The 12,756-nt window shown below is 34.8% G+C and overlaps 1 protein-coding gene across 1 annotated transcript in view; it reads right to left on the bottom strand.

Annotated features, from left to right (window-relative positions):
- The window catches only part of LOC106463404 (short transient receptor potential channel 3-like), a 107,656-nt gene that overhangs the window by 19,690 nt on the left and 75,210 nt on the right, over positions 1-12,756 (bottom strand). Inside the window, exon 8 of the mRNA XM_013923425.2 lies at positions 3,468-3,690. Within this exon, the coding sequence (XP_013778879.1) occupies positions 3,468-3,690 (223 nt within the window). The remainder of the gene's footprint in view (positions 1-3,467; positions 3,691-12,756) is intronic.

Here is a 12,756-nt window from a genome sequence, read left to right as displayed (position 1 = left end):
TTATAAATATAAGAAGTTTAAATTGACTGCAACGATGGCAGATTTGGAAGATTATAGAAGATCAAGAGAGTTGGTCAAATGGAAAGTAAGAAATCAAAATACTATATGAAAAATGGTTGACTGAAAATGTAGAAATAAATAATAAGGATTTCTTCAAATGCATTAAGAGTAAGCAAGATGTTAGAATGGGAGTTGAGCCTTTAAGAGATGACACTGGAGAGTTAATATCTGATGATTATGGGATGACTTGGTTATGAAAGATTGGAAAGCTTAAACAAATGGTAAAGTACCTGGGCCAGATAATATCTATCCAAGGGTTTTGAAAGAGGTTAAAGATTGCATATGTTATCTAGTTGCTACTATTTTTTTGTACTATCTGCGCTAGCCGTCCCTAATTTAGCAGTGTAAGACTAGAGGGAAGGCAGCTAGTCATCACCACCCACCGCCAACTCTTGGGCTACTCTTTTACCAACGAATAGTGGGATTGACCGTCACATTATAATGGCCCCACGGCTGAAAGGACGAGCATGTTTGGTGGGACGGGGACCTCTTTATAAAGGAGGAGATAAATATTCTATCAGTAATTATTGGCCTAGTAATCTTACATAAGTGGTAAGAAAATTTTTTGAAAATCTGATGAAAGATCCTTTCCAATTTTCTTTAACCAAGTTTAATGTTATTGGATAACCAGCATAGTTTCACTAGAGGAAAATCTTGTCTTGTTAATCTTTCGATATTCTTTGGAGAGGTTACTGCTTAGATGAGGATATAAGGTGTAGACGTATAACATTTAGATTTTTAGAAAGCATTTGACAAGGTATAACATTCACACACTTTACTTACGGTGCCTACTGTTCACTTGACTCAATTATCTATCTCTTCAATCTATCTGCTGATCTATCTATATCTCTTCAATCGTGCTGGTTTTTCTCCTCAGGATTATATACTAAAAAAAGAGGGCGCCTCGAACAAACTTGAGTTGCCAGGAAAATTTATGATCCTTCCAGAAACTCCACATTCTCCCAGCGTCGCGTGACTTCCGCTGTCGTAACACTATCATGTGTCTCAGACCTTGTCTCAAAGCTCAATGATTGAACCAATCACTTCAGGGACTATCGGTGACATTAATTAGAGCCCATTACAAAGTTAAAAACTTATCAAAATATCTTATTCTATGGACTCACCATTTAGAAAAAGGAAATTTTGAAACATTTTGATACTGGAATAATTAAAATAATGATACTCTTTCTTCTCATTTATCTAAAAGTATCTATTCTCAAAGAATAACGCCAAAATTACTTTTCTGAAAACCAAGAGATGTGCTATTGGATCTGGGATCTATGTTTAAATGTGTTACACCGAAAATTTGATGGACCTGTCTTCTGATGGTGGTTTGAAAAAATTCAAAAATACAATGTTAATAAATTTTTGGTTACAGGTCAGAAGTGAATATACAGACTTGTGAGATATCGCAGTAAAAGTTTTGATGCCATTTGCCTCCTATATGTGTGATGCAGGGTTTTTAGCACTAGTGGCCATAAAAGGTAATTCTAGATCTAGGCTGGAAGCAACATCTAGTATGAAACTGAAACTGATAAATATTATGCCAGATATAAATAAGCTTTGTACTAAAAGACAAGCGCAACTTTCTCACTGGTGTAAATTAACATGAAAAAGCTATTTTTTGTTTTTAATTAGAAATGCTCAATTAAAATTTCTTGTTTAAACCCTAAACATTCTTTATATGCTCTGCAGGAAGTTAATCTTTAAGTACGTTTGTAAAAAAATTAAAAAATTAATATGCAATAAAAATATAGCAGAAGTCACGTGACACTGGTAACACGAAATGAGTATCTAGAAAGATCGAGGAACCTATCAAACGTCCTAGTGTTTGCTAGATACGCCCTCTATTTTCTATATAGAAGACCGACGAGAAGTGACGGCAGACATAGAGATATAGATAATTGAATACAGACAGAGACGGACAACTGAGTCAAGGGTGGTAGTAAAGTGGATCGTGACTTTCCGGATAAAATGTGGCCGGCGAGGTAAGCCAAAGGTGGTGCATGCCAACAGGCTTTGGCGTTATCACGGTCCAGGACATTTCAGTTGGGACGAAATTAACAATTTAACAAAAGATGCCACTGAAGATGTATCACCTGGAAAAGCCATTGTTGAAGAAGAAGCTCTACTCAGTTTGAGAAGGGAAACAGTGAAGCCCTTGATGAAGTTACTACCACTGATGTGGTTATTACCGATAATAGGACATTTCCTGATGGAGCAGATGAACTTTATGTGAAGCAGAAGCCAACGAGACAGAGACCAGTATAGAAAAAGATATGTCCCGTAAAATTAAAAGACTGTGTTGAATTTTAATTTTGTATTTGTAGTGTTTGTAAATTCTGTACATTTAATTAAGTTATTGTTAATTATCTATTGGTTTGATTTAAGTGACTATTGTTCGGGACGCTGGTAACGTGACGCTGGTAACACGTAATGAGTATCTAGAAAGATCGAGGAACCTGTCGAACGTCCTAGCATTTGCTAGATACGCCCTCTATTTTGTATATATATGACCAGCGAGAAGTGACGGCAGACATAGAGATATAGATAATTGCAGACAGACAGAGACGGACAATTGAGTCAAGCGCGGTAGTAAAGTGTGTGAATCGTTGTGAATTATAGCGTGTGTTTAAGTTAAAGTGACTGTGGAAATTAAGTGTATTGCAAAGTTGTATTGAGAGGGAATAAACTAGTTTTATTTAAGAAAGGACTTGTGTCGCTGAAGTTTGATCAGAAATAAATTATACGTAAATTAACAAACGAACAGAGACGTAACAATATGGTTAATGGTGGTCCACGGTTATATTATGTTTTGGTAGGAAATCAGCAAATGCGAAAAGGTTGAGAACCTCTGGATTAGAGGATACAGATAAATGTTTGACTGCTTGGGAACCATTCATCTCCAGCTAATATAGCTTTATTTTTCTAACAGAGTTGTCTTCACACGTGGTGGATAGAGAAAATTTAAGTGAATTTATAGGAAGGCTTAATAAATATTTGAATGATAAAGGCTGTCTGAGTTTTTTGTTTAGATGGGATGGCCTAGATGGACTAACCGGTTCCTTGATGCCTTTGCATTTTATGTTAGATTAAAATAAAACTTGAGAAAATGTTTTACTAATTTAAATGATCAAAATTAAAATCAATTTGTACAACAATTAATATTTGGTAAGAAACAACACATTTAACATACCTGAAATATCTTAAAGTTCCCAGTCATCATGGCTATACTTATGTTATATATAAAAATGATAATCTGTTTCAATATTTGTAATTTCATACCAGAACATCTAGTCTAGCTTACAGTTATCATGGTTATAAAAGTATTAAGCAAAATAATTGTAAGAAAGAATCCAACTGCTGCAATAAAGACATGATTTGTTTCAATATCTGTAATACCATACCTGCACTCTCTTATAACTCCCTGTCATCATAGCTATTAGCATGTTTAGCAAAATAATAACAATGGTAATATGGTAGAATCCCCACAAAAAGTAACCAACTGCTTCAGTGAAAACATGATCTGCTTCCATATTTGTCTGGTTTCCGGAAAGGACTATATCAGCAGCTACAGATTGTTCGGTGCCAAAAATTGCCCAAAACAATGTTTTGAAGGTCTTTTGTATTCTACAAAATAAATAAAATGATTAGATCTCTAGTTTTAATTCACCAGTTCAATTTTATCCTAATAAAATGATTAGATCTCTAGATTTAATTCACCAGTTTAGTTTTATCCTAATAAAATGATTAGATCTCTAGATTTAATTCACCAGTTTAGTTTTATCCTAATAAAATGATTAGATCTCTAGATTTAATTCACCAGTTTAGTTTTATCCTAATAAAATGATTAGATCTCTAGATTTAATTCACCAGTTTAGTTTTATCCTTACTAGTCACTTCTATGAACTTGAATTTTCATTTCCTCATACTGCTTTCTATGAATATGTTTACATTGGAACAACTTGTGAAATTATTTTACCAAAGTTGAAAAGCTTAGGATATTATGTTGCAAATGCTGAAATCTTGCTTTAACCAACTGTCAAATATAAATGAAATTTACAATTTTTAGATTTCAAAAGTTACAGAAATTTTGGTAATGAAACTTTTTAATTTACCAAGTTAAAACCATATTCTGGAGGAACAAGGCAAATTTTTCCTTATGTAATTCTTAGTAGGAAAATTATAATTTTTTACAACATGGTAGCTGTTAAAGCAATGCACTTATGCATATATCTGACTACTATCATCTATATGATCTATAATGAATAGAAAACAAAGTTCTAACACTAATGTAAGATTGACAGTAACTAATACTAATTAATTTGTGGATATTTTGAAGTATGATTGGATAAAGAAAATTTTCACTTTTGCTTCTAATTCTTTAGTTTTATATTAATAATATGATCAAAAGCTTTTCATCAGTAACTGTCGCATGTTCAATGGCTTTTAATTTCCAGCATTTATCACCTTATTTACACTGCTAGTCATGCATTTTTTTTCATTTTCATTTTATTTTACTTTAACTTCGCCTTCACAACCTGGAAGACATAATATAATTGCACATGGAGCATGAAATAAACAGTTCTTTGTTGTGCTTTCCAAACTTGCATGTTCCTTCTCTTCTACACATATTCTCACATAAACGTTCCATCTAGCCAAATCTTTGAAACTCTTTGTTACAGATGGGTGGTTTGCCTGTGTGCCTCTTTCCTCAGAAATACTATAATGTTTACATATCAAATTATACTGTAATACATAGATTAGGCTTGGTCTACATACTCTTAAATACTAACAATGCACTATCTTCATAAAATATATTGTTATGTATCTGCTTGTTTGTTTGTTTCCGGTAGAAATTCTTTCCAAGGATCTTCAGCAATACAAGTCCTTTCTTTATTAAACCAATTTATTTTTCCTCTATACAACTTTTAGTACACAGAAGTTCCACAACTAGTACGTTTCTTGTACTTTAAACTTAACAACTTTTATAATACATGCTATAAATCACAGGGATTCACAATCTCGATAACTTCGCTCTCAACATGTGCAAAACACACACTTTACGGCACACTAGCTCGAAACTAACAGAATCATAAATTACACGGAACTCAAATTAACTCCTGCTCTTTGTTCATTCACATAAATCCCCGTGCTGGCTTTCCCCTGCCAGGCTTATGTACTAACGAAGAGGGCATCTCGTGCACCACCAGCGTCACATGACTTCTGCTTTCATAACAATATGTTATTTTAATTAAGATGTCTGGCTTGTCTACCTTGCATTAAAAACTTAATTATACAATGTGTGAGATATGTTAATTGAGCCTGAAATTAGAAAATTAATAAATAATGACTGAAGTAGTATAATTAATAAGTGAAATAAGTCGAACAATAAATTAGAACAACTTACAAAATGAGCTTTTTTCAGCAACAATAGATGTATGGTTCACACAAATAAACTGAATTAAGTTAAGAACAATGGGATAGGTCCAAGAATTACATATTTGAGCAGGATAGTTAGAATGAAGAAATAATACATTTATGAATAACTGAGTCATAAGAATGAATGAAATATGGAAACCGAATATAAAGTGAAACATGAAATACACAGTTTTTATTCATATGACATTTAACACAAACACAGTGTGTACACTTGTTTTACTACCACGGGATAATTACCTTTGCTCGATGTTCAATTGTTGAGGCAGAACTCAAATACCAGACTGTCTAAATCCAACATTCCTTACCTTGCAAGAAATTTTTAGTTTACTCACAATGACCAGGGGAAGGTTAAGGATCACATGGGCCCAAAAGTGCCAGTGCATTTAGCCTGTTTTGGCACATTGATGATTGAATTGTGTTCTTTATCATTTTTGCACTGAGAATGATCTTTCTCCTGAGCAATTGCTTATCACAACTAACAGATACACCCTTAAGATTAGCAGGATGTTTGGGAAAGTTGACTTCATAGATTGGTCACATATAATTTTTAGCATACTTTGTTCCTTGGATTCTGATGGTTATTTAATGAACCCTGTATTGCAGAGGACAGTAAATTGAACAATTTCTTCCTCTGTGCAACTGTCCAAGTCTGTAAGATACGTACTAACCAGCTTTTTGGTGGCATTGTGGAGCTCCCCTGTAGGCATGGGCTCTTAAGTTTCATAGAAACCCAAATTTGCAACTGACATTTTCATATGCCACTAATCTGTTGTCTAGTGCAAGTGACAATTTGTTAATTAGTGTTAACAAAGTCTGAACTTTATATTGAGTAGAGGGTGAAAAATCAATGTATCAGCATCCTCATCATCCCATCATGTATATCTCTTCCTTTTCTTTCATCTTTCAACCTTATGTCTCGTATACTGAGAGTTGTTTACTCTTTTCCTCATATTCGGAAAATTAATGTTGTAATTCCTGCACAAATGTTTTGAGATATTAACAGATTAGAAGCTGTACTGACATCCATTTGGGAATTTTGTAATAAATAACTTGTATTGTGAAATTTCTCCAGCACTCCACAATTCTATCATTATACTTGTTTGTAGTTCCAATTGTAGTATAAGGCTTCTTGACACTTGAGGCTTTTCAGAGTCATTATCTGTAATGGAAGTAAGGACTTGCAATATTATGACTTTGTATCCCCTATTTAAGGCTTCTATTGCATCTGAATTGGTACTCCATCTTGTGTCTGAAACCTATTTATTGTTGGGAACCCTAGTTTTTCAAGTATATCATGTAGGCACTTCCACAGACAGTGTGAAGCAGAGAAAACACATAAAACTTCTTCATAATGGCAAAGAATAAATTACCTTCAGTACAACAATCCGTAGTGCATTGTCCAAGCAAATGAGCAGATCAGGGAACATTGTTTCCTAGGGGTTTCTTCTCTTTGATAAAGTCTTGCATGTTAACATATTTGCCATTCATATTGGATGCATTGTCGTAAGACTGCCCACAGCAATCTTGAATTCTTATATCATTCTTTTCAAGGAAATTAATGAGAACTCTAGCAAGTTATGCTCCTGTGTGATTGCATATCAGTAATAGTGTGGAAAATCTCTTTATAGGGTCATCATCTAAAATGTATCTAAATATTATTGTCAGTTGATCCATTTGGGATATGTCTGGAGTAGAATCAGACACTAAATGATACTTGGATGTTTTGATTTCCTGGATAATGGCAGTGAGAAATTCTTTGTGTAGGATTCATATGAATTCCTCACAAACAGCTGAGAATAAGTATGAAACATGACATTTTCCCTTATTTATGCATTTTTTAATGTGTTTAGCAGGAAATGTATCATACTCAACCAACAGCTCCAGGCTTCCTAACTAATTTCCATTATGCACTGAACAAAAATACTTCAATGAATGGTAGTCTGTGGATGATAGACACTTTATGACTGAGAGAGTATGCTATAGAACTTGGTGCCAGGATTTTTGTCTGACTCCATCTGCTCTGGTAATGTTTGGCCAATTTGTACACTTTTGGTTTTACGAATAACAAATTTGGTGATGCAACAACTTTGATGCAGTGAGCTTGTTTTGTACCAACTAAAGTCCCTTGAAGCATGTTTCCAGTCAGAGTAACCAAATGTTGCTAGCAAAGAAGTTTCCATTGCTGTTTGAAACAATTTGCATATAATGCTGAAGATGTTCCCCTTCGATAGTGAGTAGCAAAGCTAGTCTCTTTTAACCTTCTCTCCATTTAATTGCTCATGACGATAGAGTCTTTTAGCATTGGCATTTATATTTGTTACCCGGAATTGATTTTGTAGATGCACTGAAATCCACATCCAAGTACTAGCAAAAAGTAATTTCTGACACATAAACAAAACCTCATTTCTTCAGAAACTTGTGTCCATGTTCTAATATCGAATGTAAAGGATGGGTTAGTATCATCATCACCATTGCAATAATTGATTTCTTCCTGTTGGTAAGGCCTCAATTCAGTTTGATGAGATTGGCTGTCATCAGCATTAGAGTTTTAGTCTCTAATTTATTATGTTTTCGTAGTCATGACTGGTGGTTATGTTTTTGGCACTTTATAATTGATGGCAAGGGCTTGATTTGATATGACGTGGTTGTCTGTCATCGGCATCCAGAGATTTAGTGTTTACATTGTTGTTTTCACTTTCTTGGTTGGTGAGGGTTTTGGCATTAGAGGAACAAAGCCAATAAATATATTAGTTTCCTAGTTTTAGTTACCACTTTCTTTAATTTTTTCTTCCTCAATAATTGAGTACTTGTATGCGTATGAAAGAGAGAGAGTGATGTCAATACAAACAACCTAATGATTTCATAACAAATGATCACACATCTTAAAAATTTAAACTTTTGTACTTGGATGACATGTATTCTATACCCTCCATTTAATGATACTTGTCAGTTGCAAATGAATTATTTACAGCTGAGAAATGGACCAATGTAGGCCCACAAGTAATTACGATTTTTATGGAATAATAATTTGCAAATTCTGTTTAAGAAATACAAACAATTGATATAATATACCCTAAAAGCTTAAAATACTGTTTTTACCTTGTTAGCAATGATTGAACTCTTTTTCTTGAACAAAATTCAAAGCCTTTGAGATTAAACAATCAAAATATATAGATACCTTCAATCTAGCCTAGCAACAGAAGTCTAGTCATATTCTAGACTTACTGCTCAATCATACAATAAGAAACAACATTTCAGGCACAAGCAGCAAGGGAGAAGTCTGGTTAACAGTGTCATGAGAATGTGGAGTGATGAGATTTTGATTGGCCTAGGCCTATTATTTGATTAACATGACTAGGTCTAGCCTTGCTTAGACATAGGACATTTGCACTGCAAATTGTATACAAATGTGATAGGTCAGAGCAAGGCTACACCTAGTCACACTATTCACAGGCAAGTCAATCAAACCTCTGCACTCTACATCACATGATAGGCCTACCCACATCACGCACAAGCTCTCTCTCTCATTTTTTTTCTCTCTTCAAAAATAAGTGTATATATATAGACTCAGAAAAATTATTTTTAATAAGCATTTTCCTAAAAAGAAATTGAAGATGGGTATTTTTCTTATAATGGAATTTACTGAGCCCAGTCCTACAGCCCACTCTTTAATCCACCCCTAACAGCATTTAGCACTACTCATGTAATTGGTAAATTGGTAAATAGGTGAGGCTGTACCCAGAGGTATCATCTGAACTAATAATTAAAAACTGCTGTTGACATCCTTGCATAATGTGCAGTATTGCAGAATTACCATCAATGGGCAAAACAGGTATCTCCTCAAAAATAACAAAGGCAATAAGATTGATATCAACTTAATGGCTTTCTCAAACACATTATGTGAAACTTGCACAGATACAATATTAATGATAAGTTCAGAATAAATACTGTAATATTACAAGAAGAAAGAAATGCATGGTATATTCATATACCACAAGCATTGACTCAGAGGAAGAATGTTTGTTATTCAAACAAATTAATTAAGCCTGTGAATAGCCAATTGTTATTTATCTGCAATAGAAACCTTACTTGTTCAGCCACATGCATTTATATTAGTACGTGGAACCTTGGACAAAGTTTCCAAAGCACATGATTATTTAATGAGAATAAATGCATTGGTTATCACTAACATATGCAATTACATCTTGAATAGGACATGGATTGAATTTCCAGGAAAACAGTTGTAAAATAGAGGAACTTGAGAACATTAAGTCAAATAGACATCAATAATTTCTACAAGTGTAGGTGTTTATATAGATAAACATATAGCACTGTGGAAGGCTGAGTAAAATCACAACCAAGTCCCTGCTGATACTAATTAGACCAAACAAATATGGTTAATCAGGGGATCACTGGGAGTAAGTTTCAGTTTGGGTTAAATAGGATAGTGTGCATTCTTTCCGAGGGACTTCAGCGATACAAGTCTTTTCTTGATTAAAGCTGTTTATTCTTTCTCGATACAATTTTTTAGTACACAGTAATTTCACAGTCAGTACGTTTCTCATCACTTTAAACTTAACAACTTTTATAATACACACTATAAATCATAGCGATTCACAATCTCGATAAGTTCGCTCTCTACGAGTGCAAAACACACACTAGCTTGAAACAGAATCGTAAGTTACCCAAAACTCACCATAACTACTGTTTACTTTATAATCCCCTGGCCTTTCCCTGCCAGGCTTATATACTAATGAAGAGGCATCTACAAAATTCGTGGAGTTCCCTGATAATTCGAGAAACTAAGTCACGCATGTGCCAGCAGCGTCACGTGACTTGCGCTGTCGTAACAGTACTTATTCATAAGTTGTATTAAAAGAAAGCAAAAACTGACTTGATTAAAACAGGAGTACACAGCAAGTAATGATTAAAGAAGTTGCTGATTTAAAATATATTCAAATATTTTGTATTTTCACTTAATGAATATCATAAATGTTTTCTTGTTTTTTAGTATGATATCAAATTCTCTCTTCATTTTAATTCTCACTCTAAACATTCTTAAGAGTTGATTCACTAATTATAAATGCTTTTTGTACAATCTATGATATAATTCATACATTGTGTGAAATAATCTAAAAAGGAGCAATATAATCTTATCCCATATAACATGTAGGTCATGTGACATGGGTTTAGATATTAATCAAATCACATCCAATATCCAAAACATTACATGTGCGCTGGAGTTTGTTGAAGTATCAAGGACCCCTGCGATTGTCCAGGTGTTTACTAGACGCTCTCTTTTTAGTATATAAGCCTGACGAGAAAAACCAGCACAAGAGAAGAGATATAGATTGATTGAAGAGATAGATAATTGAGTCAAGCGAACAGTAGGCACGGTAAGTAAAGTGTGTGAATCACTGTGACTTATAGCATGTGTTATCAAGGTTGTTAAGTTTAAACTGGTTTAATCAAGAAAGAACTTGTATTGCTGAAGTTACTCGAAAGGAATTTATACCAGAAATTAACAAACAAGCAGATACGTAACACTGTGAAAATATAAAATAAACTTGCATATAAAAGTTAAAGCACTGTATGAAATATTAGAAAGAAAATATGGGTTCATTGATTTTGGAATTTAACTTCAAAGTACGTGACGCTGGTAACACTAAAGAGTATCTAGAAACATCGAGGAACTTGTCGAACGTCCTAGCAGTTGCTAAAATGGCGCTCTTATAGTATATAAGCCGGCAAATAAAGTGAAGGCAACAACTGAATAGCAGACAGAGAGATTGAAGATACAGACGGACAATTGAGTCAAGCGTAGTAGTAAGTAAAGTGCGTGAATCGTTCGTTGAGAATTATAGCGTGTTTAAGTTCAAGAGACTGTGGAAAGTAAGTGCATTGCAAAGTTGAATTGAGAAAGAATAAACTAGTTTTAATTGAGAAAGGACTTGTATCACTGAAGTTCTTCGGAAAGAATTTTTACAAATAATTAACTAACGAGCAGAGACGTAACAAATTGGTGCCAGAGAGTGGGACAAAAAAGTGGCAAATCAAACTACAGCTTAGCAGATTTGATGGCGGCAATACAAGAACAGCAAAAGAAAGAAGAAGAGAGATTACAGCAGTGGTTGGAGGAGAAATAAAAGAAACAAGAAAAGAAACAAGAAGAGAGATTACAGCAGTTGTTGGAGGAAAAGAAAAGAAACAAGAAGAAAGGCGACAGCAGTAGTTGGAGGAGAACGAAAATTAACAAGAAGAGAGACTACAGCAGTGGCACGTGAAACAAGAAAGGAAATAGGAAGAAAGTCTCCAACAGTTGCAGCAACTACAGGAAAGACCAACAACAGTGGCAAGAAGAACAAATTAGTAAATTTTAAAATGAATTAGATACATTAAAGGACGATTTACTGTCTCTTACACAAGGAGGATACATTAACCATAGACCTAATCAGCCCCAGACAACAGGAAGCCTCTTCCAGATCCCGCAGCTATACCCTAATGTAAACATATTCAGTCCTGCCAGATGTCACATTCCAGACATGAGTGTCAGCAATAGGGATGATCTAGTATGAAGGAAGCCACAGAAAAGCGATAGGAAGGCACTGTGGGAAGCATATAGAGCACAATTTGAGCTCCTGGCAGAGATGAATGGATGGACAGAGGAGCAGAAAGCAGTATATCTGGCAACGAGCTTGAAGGGACAACCACTGGAAATACTTGGACAGATGTCAGCAGACGACAGGCACGACTATGGAGCACTGGTAGCAGCTCTAGAACTCAGGTATGGAACTCAAAATCAATCCGAAGTCTACAGGGCTAGGTTTAGGACTAGAGTCCGTGCTAAAGGGGAGAACCTGCAAGAGCTAGCATAGGACTTGGAAATAATGGAACATAAGACCTACCCAACTGCACCACGAGATGTCCTCAAGCTGTTGCTGAGGGATCAGTTTGTAGATGACTTGGACAGTCCACAACTGAAGATAAAAGTGAAGCAAGCACACCCCTCTACTATTCAAGATGCAATGACCAGAGCTCTTGAATTCAAATCCTATGTTAAGTCCAGCACAGAGATACCAAGGTTTGTACAGTCATCAGGATTCAAGGCCAGAAAAGGGCAGCTTTCAAAGAGGTTTGAGGGACTTTGCTGACACTGTAACAAACCTGGGCACAAGAAAGCTCAATGCTGGAAACTTCAACACAGGAAATACTGCTACCCAGAAAGGTTGTTGGAACTGTGGAGAGCAAGGACAT

This window comes from Limulus polyphemus, unplaced genomic scaffold (assembly GCF_000517525.1).
Source record: "Limulus polyphemus unplaced genomic scaffold, Limulus_polyphemus-2.1.2 Scaffold1398, whole genome shotgun sequence".
NCBI classification, from domain to species: Eukaryota; Metazoa; Arthropoda; class Merostomata; order Xiphosura; family Limulidae; genus Limulus; species Limulus polyphemus.
This window is presented reverse-complemented; position numbering and strand designations above follow the sequence as displayed.